Consider the following 22,562-nt stretch of genomic DNA (forward strand, 5'->3'; position numbering starts at 1 on the left):
CTCAGCTGTCGTCAACCCCATAGTTGCAAAGCATGAACGCTAGCCCGAGAAAAACTAGATCAGGCCTTTGAGACGAACTCTAACCTCTTCTCGCCCCCAGAGAATTGATCAAGGCAGGGTAGTGATGCGAGGATCACCCCTAAGCCAGCCCGGATCAATTGCAGAGGAGGGAAGGTGAAACACTCAATGGCGGTGAAAAAATCACCTCCGGGAGAAGGAAACCCTAGTAAGAGGGAAAATCAAAAATCACCTCTCAAAAAGGAAACCCTAGTTAGAGGGAAATCAAGGCATGTGTGCACGATGCAATTACCCGTGGAGTTAGGCCTCGGTCTGTCTATGTCTCTGGACCCATGATAGTGGAGTTAGGCCTCGGTCTATCTATGGAGTATGGACCCATGATGAAGGAAGCCACGGGTTTAGTCAAGAGAAGCCTACAAGGTTCAGTGTGTGCGTGTTCGGCAAAGAGTAGCCCATATCTTAGCAAAGGAAGATTGCAGTACCGAGCTATGCATGACGAGGATTCTGTGCCTCAACTTGTATTTTTTGATGCTTTGAACTCGGATGTAACCAAGTATGATTAAATAAAGCGGCAAAGCTTCCAATTTAAAAATAAATAAATCCAGATGTGAGTGCATAAGTGATCAGATTTGAGCAGTGCACATGTCCGGTATTTAGATCTATGATAAAGAGCATCAAATATCAAATTTTAGTTATAAGGAAAAAGAAGAGAACTTCAGCCACATAATTTTATGATTGATATGGTAGAGCCATAGATCTAAGTTTGAAACCACTGATAGGCAGAATATTCAATTTTTCCAAACAGGAGGCCACATCACTGCAAGCTTAACCAAATTCATGGCAAATCCACCGACCACCGAATCATGGGCACGAACTTAGTTCAAATACAAAATCAACATTGAGGATTCGACTTTGTAGATGCGCTTTATACATCTCTGACTCCAATGTTTGAAGAGCCCAAGAGAAACTGGATCTTAGACATATCTGGTCTTCCCATGAAAACCCTGCTTCTTCACCTGTGAATTCATCATGTAGAAATATGTCAAGAATTGATTGATGCACTTTCCAGCTAAATTAACCTCTGCTAGTTTAGCAAATGAGTGTTTCTATACCACTTTGAATGTTGACTGCAGCTTGGATAGAGCGACAGGGCACTCTCCCTTCTCATCATACTCATCAAACTCTCCTTCAGAAAGATCAATGTCAAATGGTGTCCCATGTACCTTAAAGAAGAGGGAGATTATTAGAACACCAATAAAACCATAACAAGCATGCTGCGAGAGTGAGGAACACATAGATTGTCAAATATAGCTATCAAGCAATGCTTACTTGCTTCATATGATAAACTAAAATCCACATATCTGCAGTACATAACATAAGGGTAGTGGTACTGGGTAACTGCAACTCAAGCTCTTAGTTTGATTATAAGTTGTCCCTTTCGATCTGGGTGGAGCATAGAAGAACGTAATTACTTTCTCTTATATATACTATGTGGGATGAAGAAACACACATTTTGAAAGAGCCCAGGAAGAACACATACAGAAATCACAGATTTGCTTGTCAAAAAACAAGGCGTATTGTTTTCTGTTCGTGGAAAAGAAGACAGACAATGAATAAACTAGAAGGAATATCTGTGTTCTCAGATGCAATATAAACAGAGGTATCATTGTAATGTAAACACATTATATTAGTTCTTTTTTGTTCAATGACACACATGATATTAATTCATAAGCAAAATGATGCAAAAACCAATAATACATAGAAGCAACCATGAATTCATCAGCAGGTACATAACAGTGAAACCAATGAGTCAAGCTCGCATTGAACAAATGCAACATTAGAGCTCAGTTCTAGGCTTCTAGCACATAAATTGTCTGGGCAAAATTAATTACTAGTTACAAAACAATATAGTAAGCTGACTGCAAACAAAAATCCAGCACATTCTTTTATAATGTGACCATACAGACTGTTAATACTCGTGGATGTGGTGAAAGATCAATAAATACTTACAGATTCAGCCTTCCAGCCATTACCAAAAGCGAACTCAATAGGTTCATAGCCTCTGCATTCAAAGACCATCAAACAAGTCATCTCTCCTTTCTGGCTCTGCTCAGCAGTCAGTGGTGTTCCCTGCCCAGGAATCATCACAACTGATCCCTCCCTCGAACATAACTTGCACTGAAAGAAAACCAGAACACCGTACTGATAAGACATATAACGATATCACAAAAGTATGTACTGGAGGAAGTTTTTTGCTCCTGTACACATTCCCTAGAAAGACCTAGGGAAAACACAGGCAGGGGCCTATCAAAAGTCACTAAGCAATATAATCTACCATCAGCTAATAAAACATTTAGATTTAAATTATATAAATCATAAAATGGTTTGCAATAGAAGTGCCTATTTGACAAAGTAGTAGTATTATGGAACCTATGAAGTCCCTTAAAAGTCAAAAAAAAGAGATGCTTAAGCTTCCAACAAAACAAATGTGCAACAGAGTAATGAGATCTTGCAACACTGAAGCGGAATATAAGTACTTCTCTAGCAAGGTGCAGGTGTAATGACACCAAGAGAAGGGTGTTCTACCAGCAGTTTGAAATCCTTTATATTTGGTGAAGCTCATTGCCCTAGGGTCTTTGAGATGCATAGCGTGTCCTTTTAAAACAGTTAGCACATGAATCTGTCATCAAATACTCCCTACTAAAGTTGTACTAAAGCTGCATAAAGTAATATGGATCGGAGGGAGTACTCTCTTTGTATCTCAAAGACTGAAGGACAGTGAGCTAGCTGTCTGCTTTTAAAACGTCCTGATGGTTCCTACTGTCAATTCTAGCCAACCGGGAGAGACCTATGTCTATCCACTAAATAACTGGTTCAATGAAGGTCCATAATAAATAAACAAAAGAAAACCATATACGTATTAATAATACCCATTACCACAGAAATCAAGTAAATCTGTCTATCCCAGACACGTTTAGTGATAGCAATGGAGAATTGTAAGCAGATTGGTACTGTAAGCAAATATATTATGTCCCTGTTGTTTAAATAAAGATATCAGCTTGCAAACTAAACTTCCATTAAGAAAATAAAAAACAAAATAAGATCGCCCTGTGTTAAATTGTTCAGTACTCATTATTCAAAAAAAAGGAGGGAGTGGCAGAAACAGTGCCAGCAATAACAAAGCCCCAGACAACACATGCAGTGTTGCAGGCTAGAAACGAGAGTTACAAGACAGTCAAAGTTCTCTAGCAAAAGCAAAGTAAACAGTCCTCCCAAAATAAGTCAAAATGACAGCTTGATGCCATCAGTCCACCTTGTATTTGTTTCATCCAAAAGATGGGCAACCTTTTGTTAAAATCCAAATCACAATATGAACATGCTATATGCGTCGTTGAAGACCTCATAAGATAATTTAAACTATTACCACATAAACAAGCAGACAGAACACATATTATATACATAATTTGTTTGGACTTCACTTGCAAAATCACATGAAACCAAAATTATCACCACACAATAGCATAGACTTAGAAGAGCTTAACCACCGTCACACAGTAACAAGTTTCCTGGACATGTATGCCAATCGTAGAAGATGACACACCTATGTTCTTAACTTTGAACACAAACTGATCCTCCACCACACTATTCGATCCCCATTTTGGTTCAAAAAAGTTCAATCCCCATCTTAATGACACCTGGCATCAAACGGTGTAAAAAGAGAACAGACTACCAAATCCCACACGGAAATTTCAACCCTATTAATTCTGCGAACAGTACACACAAGACAGGAACAAGCCGATCGATCCTATCAATGCAGAAATCCGCGTTTCCAGTCTCATCGACGACACAAAAAGTATTCTCCACGGACAGAAAGCTAAGGGCACATATGAATGAGTCCAGAGGAGGCATGCGGTGAGAGAAGGTGGCACCTTCTGGAGGAGATTGGCGGTGCCTTTGCCAGTGGGCAGTTGGACGACCTCGTCGAGGGAGACGCAGGTGGTCTTGGCGCTCGTCTCCCCGCAGCTCTCGCACCGCAGCTGCGATCGATCCGACGCAGATACGCAATCGCCGTCAGAATCATCCGAATCGGAGAGAGATGTGGCGTGAGGAAAGCGACCAGAGAGTAGGCGGAGTCAGGAAGCGAACCTTGAAGTAGTAAGGGTAGCTGGGGTCGTCGCAGCCGCCGCGGGGCTGCAGGTTGGTGAGGCCGTCGAGCTCTGCCCCCACGAGCAGCGCGAAGAACACCATCTCCCCTCCGGTCGACGGGGTTGCCGCCGCCTCCTCCTCTTTCAGTCCTCGCTAGGGTTGGGGGCTTGGGTTTTTGGGTCGCGTCGGTGGCAGACGAAGCCTTGAGAGGAGAAGTGGGCGGGTTTGGGTTTGTGTGTTCGCTTTGCCTTCGCTCTCGGGGAGAAGGGGACGGGGGAGGAATATGTGTTTCTTCTTTCTTTCTTTTTTGCGAACGGGAAGAATATGTTCGGTCGCTCTGCGCTTCTCGCCGTTTCGGAACAAGTTGGACAGGAATGCCCCTGGTCTGTACTACCTCGTTTATTTCTTAGTTAACTAAAAAAGATAAATTATCTCAAATGATAAGTGTCGAGGCACGAAGCACCCCGCCCCTGACTTTTTTACAACTAAAATTGTCATCAGGAAAAAAAAGTTGCCATACTTTTCATTCGTCGTGTGCTTTTCTCAAAGTCTTTCGGTTTTCAGTCTGGTCGTTGAAGGACCGCATGTGGTATTAACGAACGTGTCATCATGTATCGTTAATAACCCCCCAGCCCCACCCCAATGCTATCGCCAGCCTGTCTATTTTGCAGGTTGCTTTTCTGAAGAAAAGCACAACAACACACTGAAATACTTTGGATTCACGCTCTGAAATGTTTTGTTTTTCTCTTGCTTTGATTTGATTCGTCTATTCTGACATGCACGAGAAAACCCTTCAAAAATGAATCTAACTCGTTGAATTATTTCGCTTCTCTGGCTACCATACTGTTCTTCAACAATCTATCTTGTAGGAGAGAATAATTTAGAAGCACTGCTGAAAACTATGATCTGAGAAGTACCTCACGCCTTATTTCCGCGATAAATCATTTCAAAGTCTTTGTACTCTAAAACAAATCTTTTCCAAAGACTCTGTTTTGCAGGAAATATCTCGGATTTCACCGAGTGCTTTGATCGATCCTCTTGACTCAAATCATATCTCAATGCCACTCTTTTGAAGATTTATTTCGCCCCGTTGTTCTCTAACAATGCAGGACTTCAATTTATGAAAACCTTCGGTAATATGCATACATTCAAGGGGAGCGTACTTTATCTTCGGACAATCTTCTATTATTTACTTGTTCGCACAATCATTGGTTACCACTACCTTTCGATGTGTTTCGTTTCGTCAACAATCGTTCAAAAAGGAGGAGGGGGATTGTTGGCGCAATATGTTGACCCCTTGTTGATGCGGAGCATCCCTCGACCATCCCCATGGACGTCACACCACCATCTCAAGCACGGAGAGGACCTATGACGAGAGCTCGCGCACGTGCCATCGAAACCGAGGTTAACTCCTTCCTCTTTGAACTCCATTCAAATTCACACGAGAGTTGGGTCCTACCTCAAACGGAAGTGTTATGCACGCTCAGGTATCAAGAAGAAGACCGTGAAGAGGCAAGGACGGAGGTACAAGCAGCTATGGAGGAGGAGAAGGAAGGAGGAGGAAGAAGGGGAGGTCCTGGACACTCCGGGTGCCGGCCACTTTGGCCCCGGGTGCCCGGCCTCAACCTGGGCGCGGCCCCTGCCAGCCCCGGGTGCCTGGCCATGTGGGGCCCGAGTGCCCGGCCCTCCCTGGGCGCTGCCCCCATGTAACGCCCCGAGACCGATGAAGGAAATATGCCCTAGAGGCAATAATAAAGTTATTATTTATTTCCTTATATCATGATAAATGTTTATTATTCATGCTAGGATTGTATTAACCGGAAACTTGATACATGTGTGAATACATAGACAAACAGAGTGTCACTAGTATGCCTCTACTTGACTAGCTCGTTGATCAAAGATGGTTATGTTTCCTAGCCATAGACATGAGTTGTCATTTGATTAAGGGGATCACATCATTAGGAGAATGATGTGATTGACTTGACCCATTCCGTTAGCTTAGCACTCGATCGTTTAGTATGTTGCTATTGCTTTCTTCATGACTTATACATGTTCCTATGACTATGAGATTATGCAACTCCCGTTTACCGGAGGAACACTTTGTGTGCTACCAAACGTCACAACGTAACTGGGTGATTATAAAGGTGCTCTACAGGTGTCTCCAAAGGTACTTGTTGGGTTGGCTTATTTCGAGATTAGGATTTGTCACTCCGATTGTCGGAGAGGTATCTCTGGGCCCACTCAGTAATACACATCACTATAAGCCTTGCAAGCATTGTGACTAATGAGTTAGTTGCGGGATGATGTATTACGGAACGAGTAAAGACACTTGCCGGTAACGAGATTGAACTAGGTATACCGACGATCAAATCTCGGGCAAGTAACATACCGATGACAAAGGGAACAACGTATATTGTTATGCGGTCTGACCGATAAAGATCTTCGTAGAATATGTGGGAGCCAATATGAGCATCCAGGTTCCGCTATTGGTTATTGATCGGAGAGGTGTCTCGGTCATGTCTACATAGTTCTCAAACCCGTAGGGTCCGCACGCTTAACGTTACGATGACGGTTATATTATGAGTTTATGTGTTTTGATGTACCGAAGGAGTTTGGAGTCCCGGATGAGATCGGGGACATGACGAGGAGTCTCGAAATGGTCGAGACGTAAAGATCGATATATTGGACGACTATATTCGGACATCGGAAAGGTTCCGAGTGATTCGGGTATTTTTCGGAGTACCGGAGAGTTACGGGAATTCGTATTGGGCCTTAATGGGCCATACGGGAAAGGAGAGAAAGGCCCCAAAGGGTGGCCGCACCCCTCCCCATGGACTAGTCCGAATTGGACTAGGGAGGGGGGCGCCCCCTTCCTTCTTTCTCCTTCTCCCTTCCCTTTTCCTACTCCAACAAGGAAAGGAGGAGTCCTACTCCCGGTGGGAGTAGGACTCCCCCCTTGGCGCGCCCTCCTCCTTGGCCGGCGGCCTCCCCCTTGTTCCTTTATATACGGGGGCAGGGGGCACCCCATAGAGACAACAATTGATCATTGATCTCTTAGCCGTGTGCGGTGCCCCCCTCCACCATATTACACCTCGATAATATCGTAGCAGTGCTTAGGCGAAGCCCTGCGTCGGTAGAACATCAACATTGTCACCACGCCGTCGTGCTGACGAAACTCTCCCTCAACACTAGGCTGGATCAGAGTTCGAGGGACATCATCGAGCTGAACGTGTGCTGAACTCGGAGGTGCCGTGCGTTCGGTACTTGATCGGTCGGATCGTGAAGACGTACGACTACATCAACCGCGTTGTGTTAACGCTTCCGCTTTCGGTCTACGAGGGTACGTGGACAACACTCTCCCCTCTCGTTGCTATGCATCACCATGATCTTGCGTGTGCGTAGAATTTTTTTGAAATTACTACGTTCCCCAACAACCGACGCTTCAGAAGACTTCCATATTTTTGTGATCACTGTGTGTTTCATTTGTGCTTGCTCTTTTATTTTTGCATTGCATCATGTCATCATGCCATCATGTCATTAATCTTTGCATCTCAACTTAACTAATAAATTGCATAGATGGTTGATCTATTTAAATCGAGGGAAGGGTGACTTCTCTTTATAACATATCCTCCCAATATTAGGGAGCTATATTTAATATTTCATTAATTTGGAATTCACCATAACACACTTGCAAATTATCCCAATGCCTTTGTTATTTTAATTCCTGGTCTCCAACCTTGCCATATATTTTTTCATCATATTCCGGAGCTCCACCAAAAATCCGAACATTTTTGGACCGTCCCAACCCTCACTTCCTATTCAAATCATTTGAATTCAAATCAAATGAGTTTGAATTTAAATCTTTTAATCAATAGCTCGCGTTGTTGCTTCCCTATGTTTATTTTGATATGTTCCTAGAGAAAAATTATGTTGAAAGATGTTAGTAGCAATGATGCGGATTGGATCCGTGATCTGAGGATTATCCTCATTGCTGCACAGAAGAATTATGTCCTTGATGCACCCCTAGGTGATAGACCTATTGCAGGAGCAGATGCAGACGTTATGAACGTTTGGCTAGCTCAATATGATGACTAGTTGATAGTTTAGTGCACCATGCTTAACGGCTTAGAATCAGGACTTCAAAGACGTTTTGAACGTCATGGACCATATGAGATGTTCCAAGAGTTGAAGTTAATATTTCAAGCAAATACCCGAGTTGAGAGATATGAAGTCTACAACAAGTTCTATAGCTAAAAGATGGAGGAGAATAGCTCAAGCAGTGAGCATGTGCTCAGATTGTCTGGGTACTACAATCGCTTAAATCAAGTGGGAGTTAATCTTCCAGATAAAATAGTGATTGACAGAATTCTCTAGTCACCATCACCAAGTTAGTAGAACTTCGTGATGAACTATAGTATGCAAGGGATGACGAAAGTAATTCCCGAGCTCTTCGTGATGCTGAAATCGACGAAGGTAGAAATCAAGAAAAACATCAAGTGTTGATGGTTGACGAGATCACTAGTTTCAAGAAAAGGGCAAAGGGAAGAAGGGGAACTTCAAGAAGAACGGCAAGCAAGTTGCTGCTCAAGTGAAGAAGCCTAAGTCTGGTTCTAAGCCTGAGACTAAGTGCTTCTACTGCAAAGGGACTGATCACTGGAAGCGGAACTACCCCAAGTATTTGGTGGATAAGAAGGATGGCAAAGTGAACAAAGGTATATTGGATATACATGTTATTGATGTGTACTTTACTAGTGTTTATAGCAACCCCTCGGCATTTGATACTGGTTCAGTTGCTAAGAGTAGTAACTCGAAACGGGAGTTGCAGAATAAACAGAGACTAGTAAAAGGCGAGGTGACGATGTGTGTTGGAAGTAGTTCCAAGATTGATATGATCATCATCGCACACTCCCTATACTTTCGGGATTAGTGTTGAAACTAAATAAGTGTTATTTGGTGTTTGCGTTGAGCATGAATATGATTTGATCATGTTTGTTGCAATACGGTTATTCATTTAAATTAGAGAATAATTGTTGTTCTGTTTACATGAATAAAACCTTCTATGGTCATACACCCAATAAAATGGTTTGTTGGATCTCGATCGTAGTGATACACATATTCATAATAATGAAGCCAAAAGATGCAAAGTTAATAATGATAGTGCAACTTATTTGTGGCACTGCCGTTAAGGTCATATTGGTGTAAAGCGCATGAAGAAACTCCATACTGATGGGATTTTGGAATCACTTGATTATGAATCACTTGATGCTTGCGAACCGTGCCTCATGGGCAAGATGACTAAAACGCCGTTCTCCGGAACTATGGAGAGAGCAACAGATTTGTTGGAAATCATACATACAGATGTATGTGGTCCGATGAATATTGAGGCTCGTAGCAGGTATCATTATTTTCTGACCTTCACAGATGATTTGAGCAGATATGGGTATATCTACTTAATGAAACAGAAGTCTGAAACATTTGAAAAGTTCATATACTTTCAGAGTGAAGCGGAAAATCATCGTAACAAGAAAATAAAGTTTCTACGATCTGATCGTGGAGAAGAGTATTTGAGTTACGAGTTTGGCCTTCAGTTAAAACAATGTGAAACAGTTTCACTACTCACGCCACCTGGAACACCACGGTGTAATGGTGTGTCCGAACATCGTAACCGTACTTTATTAAATATGGTGCGATATATGATGTCTCTTACCGATCTACCACTATCGTTTTGGGGTTATGCATTAGAGACGGCTGCATTCACTCTAAATAGGACACCATCGAAATCCGTTGAGACGACGCCTTATGAACTATGGTTTGGCAAGAAACCAAAGTTGTCGTTTCTTAAAGTTTGGGGTTGCGATGCTTATGTGAAAAAGTTTCATCCTGATAAGCTCAAACCCAAATCGGAGAAATGTGTCTTCATAGGATACCCAAAGGAGACAGTTGGGTACACCTTCTATCACAGATCCGAAGGCAAGACATTCGTTGCTAAGTATGGATCCTTTCTAGAGAAGGAGTTTCTCTCGAAAGAGTGAGTGGGAGGAAAGTAGAACTTGATGAGGTAATTGTACCTGCTCCCTTATTGGAAAGTAGTTCATCGCAGAAACCAATTTCTGTGACGCCTATACCAATTAGTGAGGAAGTTAATGATGATGATCATGGAACTTCAGATCAAGTTATTACTGAACCTCGTAGGTCAACTAGAGTAAGATCCGCACCAGAGTGGTACGGTAATCCTGTTCTGGAGGTTATGTTACTAGACCATGACGAACCTACGAACTATGAAGAAGCGATGGTGAGCCCAGATTCCGCAAAATGGCTTGAGGCCATGAAATCTGAGATGAGATCCATGTATGAGAACAAAGTATGGACTTTGATTGACTTGCCCAATGATCGGCGAGCCATTGAGATTAAATGGATCTTCAAGAGGAAGACGGACGCTGATAGTAGTGTTACTATCTACAAAGCTAGAATTGTCGCAAAAGGTTTTCGACAAGTTTAAGGTGTTGACTACGATGAGAGTTTCTCACTCGTATCTATGCTTAAGTCTCTCCGAATCATGTTAGCAATTGCCGCATTTTATGAAATCTGGCAAATGGATAAACAAAACTGCATTCCTTAATGGATTTATTAAAAAAGAGTTGTATATGATGCAACCAGAAGGTTTTGTCAATCCTAAAGGTGCTAACAAAATATGCAAGCTCCAGCGATCCATCTATGGACTGGTGCAAGCATCTCGGAGTTGGAATATACGCTTTGATAAGTTGATCAAAGGATATAGTTTTATACAGACTTGCGGTGAAGCCTGTATTTACAAGAAAGTGAGTGGGAGCACTACAACATTTCTGATAAGTATATGTGAATGACATATTGTTGATCGGAAATAATGTAGAATTATTCTGCAAAGCATAAAGGAGTGTTTGAAAGGAGGTTTTTCAAAGAAAGACCTCGGTGAAGCTGCTTACATATTGAGCATCAAGATCTATAGAGATAGATCAAGACGCTTGATAAGTTTTTTCAATGAGTACATACCTTAACAAGATTTTGAAGTGGTTCAAAATGGAATAGTCAAAGAAAGAGTTTCTTGCCTGTGTTACAAGGTGTGAAATTGAGTAAGACTCAAAGCCCAACCACGACAGAAGATAGAAAAAGAATGAAAGTCATTCCCTATGCCTCGGCCATAGGTTCTATAAAGTATGCCATGCTGTGTACCAGATCTATTGTATACCCTACACTGATTTTGGCAAGGGAGTACAATAGTGATCTAGGAGTAGATCACTGGACAGCGGTCAAAATTATCCTTAGTGGAATAAGGATATGTTTCTCGATTATGGAAGTGACAAAAGGCTCGTCGTAAAGGGTTGCATCGATGCAAGTTTTGACACTAATCTAGATGACTCTAAGTCTCGGTCTAGATACATATTGAAAGTGGGAGCAATTAGCTAGAGTAGCTCCATGCAGAGCATTGTAGACATAGAAATTTGCAAAATACTTACGGATCTGAATGTGACAGACCCGTTGACTAAAATTATCTCACAAGCAAAACATGATCACACCTTAGTGCTCTTTGGGTGTTAATCACATAGCGATGTGAACTAGATTACTGACTCTAGTAAACCCTTTGGGTGATGGTCACATGACGATGTGAACTATGGGTGTTAATCACATGGTGATGTGAACTATTGATGTTAAATCACATGGCGATGTGAACTAGATTATTGACTCTAGTGCAAGTGGGAGACTGAAGGAAATATGCCCTAGAGGCAATAATAAAGTTATTATTTATTTCCTTATATCATGATAAATGTTTATTATTCATGCTAGAATTGTATTAACCGGAAACTTGATACATGTGTGAATACATAGACAAACAGAGTGTCACTAGTATGCCTCTACTTGACTAGCTCGTTGATCAAAGATGGTTATGTTTCCTAGCCATAGACATGAGTTGTCATTTGATTAACGGGATCACATCATTAGGAGAATGATGTGATTGAATTGACCCATTCCGTTAGCTTAGCACTCGATCGTTTAGTATGTTGCTATTGCTTTCTTCATGACTTATACATGTTCCTATGACTACGAGATTATGCAACTCCCGTTTACCGGAGGAACACTTTGTGTGCTACCAAACGTCACAACGTAACTGGGTGATTATAAAGGTGCTCTACAGGTGTCTCCAAAGGTACTTGTTGGGTTGGCGTATTTCGAGATTAGGATTTGTCACTCCGATTGTCGGAGAGGTATCTCTGGGCCCACTCAGTAATACACATCACTATAAGCCTTGCAAGCATTGTGACTCATGAGTTAGTTGCGGGATGATGTATTACGGAACGAGTAAAGAGACTTGCCGGTAACAAGATTGAACTAGGTATTGAGATACCGACGATCGAATCTCGGGCAAGTAACATACCGATGACAAAGGGAACAACGTATGTTGTTATGCGGTCTGACCGATAAAGATCTTCGTAGAATATGTGGGAGCCAATATGAGCATCCAGGTTCCGCTATTGGTTATTGATCGGAGAGGTGTCTCGGTCATGTCTACATAGTTCTCGAACCCGTAGGGTCCGCACGCTTAACGTTACGATGACGGTTATATTATGAGTTTATGTGTTTTGATGTACCGAAGGAGTTCGGAGTCCCGGATGAGATCGGGGACATGACGAGGAGTCTCGAAATGGTCGACACGTAAAGATTGATATATTGGACGACTATATTCGGACATCGGAAAGGTTCCGAGTGATTCGGGTATTTTTCGGAGTACCGGAGAGTTACGGGAATTCGTATTGGGCCTTAATGGGCCATACGGGAAAGGAGAGAAAGGCCCCAAAGGGTGGCCGCACCCCTCCCCATGGACTAGTCCGAATTGGACTAGGGAGGGGGGGCGCCCCCTTCCTTCTTTCTCCTTCTCCCTTCCCTTTTCCTACTCCAACAAGGAAAGGAGGAGTCCTACTCCCGGTGGGAGTAGGACTCCCCCCTTGGCGCGCCCTCCTCCTTGGTCGGCGGCCTCCCCCTTGCTCCTTTATATACGGGGGCAGGGGGCACCCCATAGAGACAACAATTGATCATTGATCTCTTAGCCGTGTGCGGTGCCCCCCTCCACCATATTACACCTCGATAATATCGTAGCAGTGCTTAGGCGAAGCCCTGCGTCGGTAGAACATCAACATTGTCACCACGCCGTCGTGCTGACGAAACTCTCCCTCAACACTCGGCTGGATCGGAGTTCCAGGGACGTCATCGAGCTGAACGTGTGCTGAACTCGGAGGTGCCGTGCGTTCGGTACTTGATCGGTCGGATCGTGAAGACGTACGACTACATCAACCGCGTTGTGTTAACGCTTCCGCTTTCGGTCTACGAGGGTACGTGGACAACACTCTCCCCTCTCGTTGCTATGCATCACCATGATCTTGCGTGTGCATAGAATTTTTTTGAAATTACTACGTTCCCCAACAACCGACGCTTCAGAAGACTTCCATATTTTTGTGATCACTGTGTGTTTCATTTGTGCTTGCTCTTTTATTTTTGCATTGCATCATGTCATCATGCCATTATGTCATTAATCTTTGCATCTCAACTCAACTAATAAATTGCATAGATGGTTGATCTATTTAAATCGAGGGAAGGGTGACTTCTCTTTATAACATATCCTCCCAATATTAGGGAGCTATATTTAATATTTCATTAATTTGGAATTCACCATAACACACTTGCAAATTATCCCAATGCCTTTGTTATTTTAATTCTTGGTCTCCAACCTTGCCATATATTTTTTCATCATATTCCGGAGCTCCACCAAAAATCCGAACATTTTTGGACCGTCCCAACCCTCACTTCCTATTCAAATCATTTGAATTCAAATCAAATGAGTTTGAATTTAAATCTTTTAATCATGGCATTTTCTATTTTCTCGGAACAAGCACATTTTTGTGAGTCCGGGAAAATAATCCCCATGTCCAACTTCTTTCCCTAACCCTCTCTTTCTTTTCTTCTCTCTAATTCTTTTCTGTTAAAGAAAGTTTAAGAGAGAGAGGGAGAAAGGAACCCAGTAGGCCACGAGGCCCAGCCGCCCCACTTAACCTAAACCCTAGCCCGATCGAACCCCCTATTGATCCCCATCTCCTTCCCTCCAGCGCCGCCAGTGCCCGACCCCCTCTCCCTCTCCTCGCGCCCGATCCCCAACTCCCTCCGCGCGCCAGCACCCGACCTCCTCCTCGCTCCCATGGCGTCGCCACCCACACCCACCGCCGGCGCCCTGCAGCCGCCGCTGTCTTGTTGACGTGCTGTGCCCCACCTCCATGGCCGCCGCGCCCCGCCTCACAGCCTCGGCCTCGCCAAGCTTGCCTGTCCTCCGCCGTGAACCCGTCGTTTCCGTCCCGTTCTGGGCCTTCTCCGCCCACGCCCTGCCTCCTCATGCGTTGCACCAGTCGGAAGCCAGTGCCTACAAGCGAGGGCTGCAACTCACGCAGGAGAGCTCATGCTCGACCCCGCAACCCTCTGTCGTGCCTCCGCGCGCCCAACCTCCGTCCCGCGCCCACAACCATGCTCTGGATCAAGAGGAGCTCGACCCTGAGCGCCTTCGGCCCGTCCGACCTCCTCTGCCTCGCTGGCCTCCAGCGTTGACCGAGCGCCCGTGCAGCCGCATGCGTGGGCTGCTTCTGCTGCAAGGCCCAGCCAGCGCCCTTCCGGCCTGCCTCCGCTCAAGCTGCCGACCATCTCCTGCCGCTGACCACGACCATCGCCTCCTTGCTGCTGGCATCCCGAGGCCCCTTGTGTTGTTTTGTGTTGGACCGTCAAGGCCGGCAAGATCGACTACAATGGACGCCAAGGCCACACCAGGACCGCCAAGCATCGTCTCCGAGATTTTTCCCCAAGTACCACTACGGTCGTCATTCGCCGAGTACCCCTTCGGATCACCAAGTTCGACTACCATCGTCGTGAACCGCTTCCGAAATGTGTACCACTACGCCGGAGACCTCGGACCCGTCAAGTACCTCTCCAAAAACGAACGTGTGCCACTACTTCCACTGTCGCCATGTACGATTACTTCCCACGATGACCCGTGGACGTCTACTTCAACTACCGTCGCGAGAACGACTACTTCCACTATGGCCCGTGTACCACTACTTCCTTCGACGAACTGGATTTGTTCCGAAAATGCACGCTTCAAAGGTATAACCGCCGAGAACGAATGCATGTGTTGTATGAGTTGCTTGCGGTAGCACCGTGCCCGACTTGTTCGTCGCATGCTGTCACTTGTTTCCTTGCCACCGTCTTGTGGGACACCCGGTAACCGGGAGCACCCCACCGTCCTTGCATGACACGCTCACGCCCACTTCTTTTGCACCGGTATCTCCGTGAGCTATCGGAACCGATATGTTGTCGTGGCATCATTTTCGGATTCGTTGCCGTGCCACCCCTTTCTTCCACCACGGTGACAAATGCTTCATAACATGCCATGTCAACATTTTCATAAAATTGCTTAAAACTTGCATGACAACATTTAAATGTTTAAAAATTGTGTTTGGATTAAATTGCTAAATGACATGAGGATTTATCGGAATTGTTGTTTGTTGTTCCGGCCTCATTTCAATTGCCTAGATAGTTAGTTTACTTATGCTTCACCTCTTGCCATGTTAATCAACATTTAATATTGTTGGGTACATAAACGTGAGAGAACTAAATAATTGATGTGGTGTTTCGTCAATATGCAACTCGTTGCATATTGAGCTCCACTTAATTTGTAGTATTGTTTGTTGCATTTTCCCATGCCATGCTTCATTTAAACCGGACATGCATCATACTTGACTGTGCATCATGCCATGTTTATGATTGTGTGTTTACTATATTGTTTGTTTCTTTCCGGGTTGCTTCTCTCGTTAGCTTCGGTTTCATTCCGGAGTTGTGAGGATTCGTTCGACTCCGTCTGTTTGTCTTCTTGATGGACTCGTTCTTCTTCCTTGCGGGATCTCAGGCAAGATGACCATACCCTCGAAATCACTTCTATCTTTGCTTGCTAGTTGTTCGCTCTATCGCTATGTTGCGCTACCTACCACTTGTTATATCATGCCTCCCATATTGCCATGTCAAGCCTCTAACCATCCTTTCCTAGCAAACCGTTGTTTGGCTAAGTTACCGCTTTTGCTGAGCCCTTCTTATAGCGTTGCTAGTTGCAGGTGAAGATGAAGTTTGTTCCATGCTGGAACATGGATATCATGTTGATGTTGGGATATCACAATATTTCTCTTATTTAATTAATGCATCTATATACTTGGTAAAGGGTGGAAGGCTCGGCCTTATGCCTGGTGTTTTGTTCCACTCTTGCTGCCCTAGTTTCCGTCATACCGGTGTTATGTTCCTTGATTTTGCGTCCCTTACGCGGTTGGGTGATTTATGGGACCCCCTTGACAGTTCGCTTTGAATAAAACTCTTCCAGCAAGGCCCAACCTTGGTTTTACATTTGCCTCACCTAGCCTTTTTCCCTTGGGAGTCGCGCATCCCGAGGGTCATCTTTATTTTACCTCCCCGGGCCAGTGCTTGTCTAAGTGTTGGTCCAAACTAGAGCACCGTGCGGGACCATCCCTTGGCAACTTGGGTTACGTCGGTACCTGTACGCTTCGCTTATCCGGTGTGTCCTGAGAACGAGATACGTGCGACTCCTATCGGGATTGTCGACACATCGGGCGGCTTTGCTGGTTTTGTTTTACCATTGTCGAAATGTCTTGTAATCGGGATTCCGAGACTGATCGGGTCTTCTCGGGAGAAGGAATATCCTTCGTTGACCGTGAGAGCTTATAATGGGTTAAGTTGGGACACCCCTGCAGGGTATTATCTTTCGAAAGCCGTGCCCGCGGTTATGTGGCAGATGGGAATTTGTTAATATCCGGTTGTAGAGAACTTGACACTTGACTTAATTAAAACACATCAACCGCGTGTGTAGCCGTGATGGTCTCTTCTCGGCGGAGTCCGGGAAGTGAACACGGCTTTTGGGTTATGGTTGACGTAAGTAGGAGTTCAGGATCACTTCTTGATCATTACTAGTTGACGACCGTTCCGTTGCTCCTCTTCTCGCTCTTATTTCCGTATGTTAGCCACCATATATGCTTAGTGCTTGCTGCAGCTCCACCTCTCTACCCTTTTCCTACCCTTAAGCTTAAATAGTCTTGATCTCGCGGGTGTGAGATTGTTGAGTCCTCGTGACTCACAGATACTTCCAAACAGTTGCAGGTGCCGAGGATACCAGTGCAAGCGATGCTACCGAACTCAAGTGGGAGTTCGATGAAGACCTTGGTCGTTACTATGTTTCGTTTTCCTGTTGATCAGTAGTGGAGCCCAGTTGGGACGATCGGGGATCTAGCATTTGGGGTTGTCTTCTTTTATTTTGGTTCCGTAGTCGGACCTATGTGTGTACTCTGATTGATGTATGATTTATTTATGTATTGTGTGAAGTGGCGATTGTAAGCCAACTCTTTATCCCATTCTTCTTCATTACATGGGATTGTGTGAAGATGACCCTTCTTGCGACAAAACCACAATGCGGTTATGCCTCTAAGTCGTGCCTCGACACGTGGGAGATATAGCCGCATCGTGGGCGTTACAAGTTGGTAATCAGAGCCATCCCCGACTTAGGAGCCCCCTGCTTGATCGAATCGCTGGCGTTGTTGAGTCTAGAACAAAAATGTTTTGAGTCTTAGGATTATATATATCGGAGAGTAGGATTCTTTTTACTCCTCAGTCCCTTCGTCGCTCTGGTGAGGCCTCCTGACGTAGAAGTTTTGACTTTTCTCTCCTCAAATTTCACTACAAGAAAATTTAGGATCACGCGGGTATCTTGGAATCGTTCCGATGGTTTTGTGACGAGAACATTGTTCTTGGTGCCTCCTGACATTTAGGGGTTGTGGCAGTGTCCCGGGGAGTTGAGCTCCGAGGTGTTGTCGTCACAATTTTATCGTTGCAGTTCTGGAATACCTGAGTTTCGCCGACATCGAAAATCTCTTTTATGCAGTTGTTGGTGAGATCACCTCGACGCCACCCAGTACTGGGGCGGGAGTTCGGGAGTATTGCGATAACTCGTATAACGTATGCTTTTCGAAGGTTGAGGTAAATGATTTCCAAAGGTTTCTTGGTTATGTGTTGAAGGATGGATACAGCTGGATCTAGGTATTGTTAGTTTGGGTGAGATATTTTGTGTCCCCTGTATCCCCAACACCTGATTGCATAACCAGAAAGTTTCGGGAGTTTATAAGTGGGAATTCAAGTAGCTCCTAGGATATCTTTCCGACAGATGCATGATATGAGATTGGGGTTCGACGTCTAGTGGTCCGCCTTTCCACGGTTGGTTTTACAGTGGTCTCGTAGTGTCGTAAAGAGTCCTTGGCTATGCCGACTCGGGGACGCTTCGTATGTCATGTGCACTGCCTTGTACATGATGGTGTTGTACGATCGAGCCCGTGTGGGCCCCACCACGAAAACTTTGGACGAAATCTCTATCACTACAGGAATCAGCTATTTTGCCGTCTGCCACGGCGGACGGCAAAGGCATGAACGGCGGACGGCAAAGGCCTTTGCCGTCAGCCGCGGACGGCAAAAGGCTCCGGCAAAGTAGGCTACGGTAAACAGCTACTTTGCCGTCTGCTTCCTGGCGGCTGACGGCAAAGGCCCTTTGCTGTCTGCCGCGGACGGCAATAATTGTGCTCTCAGTCCGTTAAGTGGCTAACGGCAGGCCTTTGCCGTCCGCCGCGGATGGCAAACTTTCTAGTGCCTTTGCCGTCCGCTTCCGCCTCGCCCGCCGCATCGGCCGCCCCCGCTTCCGCCTCGGCCTGCGGCGCCACTTCCGCCTCGGCATGCGCCGCTGCTCAGCCGCCGCGTCGCGTCGCGTCGGCCGCCCCCGCTGAGGCGCTGCCGCCTGCCCCCCGCTGCCCGCTGCCGCCTCGCCTGCCCCGCGTGCCCCGACGCCTCCTGCCCGCCGCTGCCCGCTTCCCGCTGCCGCGCTGCCGGCTGCCGCCTCGCCTGCTCCGCGTGCCACGATGCCTCGCGGTCAACGCGACTGCATGGGATCTCGTCTTCCGCGCGCCGCCCCGTCCCATCCCGCGCCTGCCGCACGCCCGCGCCTGCCGCGGCCCGGTGCCTCCCTGCCATAGTTTAATGCCCCGCTCCGCCCCGCCACGGCGCCTCACCTGCCGCGCATTAATTCCCGGCGCTATAAAACCCGCCCTGCGCTGCGAGTTTGGTCACACCGCCCGTCCATCCCTCCTCTCCCTCTTCACACGCGCGTTCTCTTCACTGATCTGCGGGGATGGCGTCCAGCGACTCGGACTCCGACGGCGCGGCACCGGGCGGCCACTGGCCGTCGAGCCTCACGTTGGGCCAGACGGAGGACCTCGCTCGGTTCTGCCTCTACGTGCCGCCGCCGGCGAAGGTGCCGCGGCCGTGGAGGATCTGCGCGGACGGATTCCCCACGCAGGGCGTACCGGCGACCAAGGCAGAGCTTCACGTGCACCCCGGGGGACGCTACAACCGGAAGGGCCGCCGCCATTTTTGGAAGGGCAAGCGGTTCGACGACGTCATCGGCGCCTTCAAGCGCGCCGCCCGAGGGCTCCCTGTCGGTGATCTCTCTGGTGGAGCCGGACCCTCCCAGCCGTGCGGGTGCATACCCGCTCCCACCCCCGCCCCAGCAGCCCCGGCCGACGTTGTGATCCCGCCGGAGCAGGCGGCGCTCCAGCAGGACGGCGACCCGGAGGACACGCCTGGGCTCCTCGCGATCCTGGCGCAGTCAGCGGAGGAGGCCGCGGCGTCGGCGGCGCTGGAGGCCCAGGAGGAGGCGGCGCAGCAGGCGGCGATGGCGCCGCCGGAGTGGCAGCAGGTGCCGCCGGAGTGGCAGCAGGTGCCGGCGGCGGAGGAGGAAGATGATTCGGACGACGTCCCGGTGGACTGGGACGACGTTGCGAACCGGTCCAGCAGCGACGATGACGGCGGCAACGGCCCGGCCGTGATTGACCTCGTTGATAGCGACGCCGAGTAGTTTTTTTAGTGTGTTGTTTAGGTAATTTGGTTATGTCGTTCTAAGCCTAAGTACTAGACTTTATGTACGAACTAGACTTTATGTACGAACTTTTTTTAGTGTGTTGTTTGCGGACCTAAAACTAAACTAAAACTAAACCTAAAACTAAAAAAACAGAAAAAAAGGAAAAAAGAGGAGGTAGAGCTCACCTGGGGCAGGGCCGGTGGAGGAGGTGGCCGGTGGAGGAGGGGGGCGGGGCGGTGGAGGAGAGGTGCGGGGCGGCCTGGGGCGGCGGCGCCGGGCCCAGGGCGGTGGGGCGCGGGGGGGCCGGGGCGGGAGCGGGGGCGACGGGGCGGTGGGGCGGCGGGGGGCCGGGGCGGTGGGGCGCGGGGGGGGTTGGGGCGCCGGGCGGCGGCGAGTGCTGGGGGCGGCGGTGCGCGGCGGAAGGCGGCGGCGGCGGTGGGGTGGGATGTGTGGTGGCGGGGCGCGTCGGCGAGGAGAGAGAGGGAGAGAACAGAGAGTAACGGGCGGGGGGGGGGGGGTACGGGCCGTTAGGTAGTCTCCTCTTTACCGTCCGCCACTCTTTGACGTCCGCCCTTTTGCCTCTTTGCCGTCTGCTGGCAGACGGCAAAGAGGTGGGGCGTTAAGTTTTTTCCAAACGGGCGGGGGGTGGGGGCCACCTCTCTCTTTGCCGTCTGCCAGCGGACGGCAAAGATTCTTTGCCGTCTGCTGGCAGATGGCAAAGAGCCCGCAGATGGCAAAGAGCTTCTTTGCCGTCTGCCATTTCTTTGCCGTCAGCTTTTGGGTAGCTGATGGCAAAGAGCTTCTTTGCCGTCAGCTAGCAAACGGCAAAGAGCTGGCAGATGGCAAATTAGCTGATTCCAGTAGTGTATCATATGTTTGTTCCGGCTTATTCCGCAAGCCAAATCCTTTGTTTTGTTTTGTTTTGTGGTATTCGAGTTGCTTCGAAGTCAAATGTTGAATCCATACCTTTCCTAAACGGTGTTCTTATATTGCTATGTGAATACTAATCCTTCTTGATCATCGAGGTCGTCATGTTAATTCTTTTCCAACCGGCGTGCTTCTCTTCAAGTGGATCCGATCTTTTCAACATCCACAAGATCAACTCTAAGTTTTCTCAACGGTGTTTGTTTCATCCGTCCCAAGGTGCCTTTGTTTTTCCCGCCCTCCCACCCTTTTCCTTCAAGGAATCAGATGTCTTAACCAAGTATCCATTTTATTCACGTGAAGTCCCTTCATTCTTTTCAATCAATGTTCTTACCCGGTGGTTCTCATGAAGATGTTCTTCAAGTTTATCATTCTTCATTCTTTTTCTTCTCCGGTGGACTAAATTCAAGCCTTCAATGTTGGTCACATTCCTTTCCTTGTTTCAAATGCTTTCTCATGTCGGTGCATCTCTTAATCATCCACCTCTTGCTATTCATGTTATCTGGAGTGCTGAATACATCTCAGAAGATTCGCATTTCCATTCCCAATCCGTTCAAGCTATCTTGAGGTTGTTATCTCTTTTGAGCCATTTAATTCAACCGGCGCAATATTTCTTTTAATCATTCAACAGTGTATCTTTTGAGTGGGCCCTAACCCACAAGTATTTTCCCAGGATCTTACCTGACTCTTCTAATTTTTCGGAGTTATTCTCAAATTTATTGCAAAGTTTGACGTAAGAATGATTTATCATCAGTCATATGTCTTTCTCCAAGATCTTTCAAATTCTTTCATCGTTGGTTCATCATTTCTATTATCCATTGTTCCGGAGTGTCTCAATAATTTATGGTGGTGTTTCTTGTCATCATTCTCAACATTTGAAGACCGAAGAAGAGTTTTTCCTCCAAATCTTATCCGTTCTCTCAAGATTCATGGTTGCCATCCTCTCAAATTGTTTCCAATCGCGAAATTCTTTTCTTACCCATCCGGAGCATTTCAGAGTTGTTTTCATTTCTTGATCATCCAAAGGCCATCTTTTCAAAAGATTTCTTCGTTCTAAGTTTTTCAGCCTCGTTCTCCAATTATTCTAAATTGATGTCTCTTCGTTCATCTCCATATTCTTCCGGTGCATCGTTCAAATATCCGCTAATGAGTTCATGATATCTTCGTTTCACTTGTATCTAAATTCTTTCAAGTATCTTCGTTCATTTTCTAATTCTTCCCGGTGTTTCTTTATCTTTTCTTCGTTCATTTTCAATTCTTACGGTGGTTCGTTCAAGAGTTCTCTTCCTTGGTTATCATATCAATTCATTCGTTCTTTCCAATCCTACCGGCGGATCGTTGAAGACCTTCCCAAGTTTGCGCTATATCTCTTTTAATCCTTTCTACGAGAATAAGTAGTATGCCAAATCCGTTGCTTGTCATCAATTTATATTGGTGAAGGATATGCATA

At 46.4% G+C, this 22,562-nt stretch overlaps 1 protein-coding gene across 1 annotated transcript; it reads right to left on the reverse strand.

Moving 5' to 3' along the window:
- Nucleotides 1–732: 732 nt before the first annotated feature.
- Nucleotides 733–4,463, reverse strand: LOC120976682 (uncharacterized). The gene is made up of 5 exons (XM_073510420.1): nt 4,165–4,463; nt 3,948–4,055; nt 2,029–2,196; nt 1,131–1,241; nt 733–1,034 (listed from the first exon to the last, which is right to left on the reverse strand). Exons 1-5 carry the CDS (start codon nt 4,264–4,266, stop codon nt 993–995), a joined length of 531 nt encoding a protein of 176 aa, XP_073366521.1. The 5' UTR covers nt 4,267–4,463; the 3' UTR covers nt 733–992.
- Between the last annotated feature and the right edge of the window lie 18,099 nt (nt 4,464–22,562).

This window comes from Aegilops tauschii, chromosome 3, assembly GCF_002575655.3.
Source record: "Aegilops tauschii subsp. strangulata cultivar AL8/78 chromosome 3, Aet v6.0, whole genome shotgun sequence".
Classification (NCBI taxonomy): domain Eukaryota; kingdom Viridiplantae; phylum Streptophyta; class Magnoliopsida; order Poales; family Poaceae; genus Aegilops; species Aegilops tauschii.

Excerpts from the sequence above, each read along its gene's own strand:
- LOC120976682 (XM_073510420.1), bottom strand. The coding sequence starts at position 4,266 with ATGGTGTTCTTCGCGCTGCTCGTGGGGGCAGAGCTCGACGGCCTCACC. Across the intron at positions 1,242-2,028 it reads ATGGCTGGAAGGCTGAATCT|GTACATGGGACACCATTTGA; the intron begins GTAAGTATTTAT and ends CTCTTCTTTAAG. Across the intron at positions 1,035-1,130 it reads TGCAGTCAACATTCAAAGTG|GTGAAGAAGCAGGGTTTTCA; the intron begins GTATAGAAACAC and ends ATGAATTCACAG.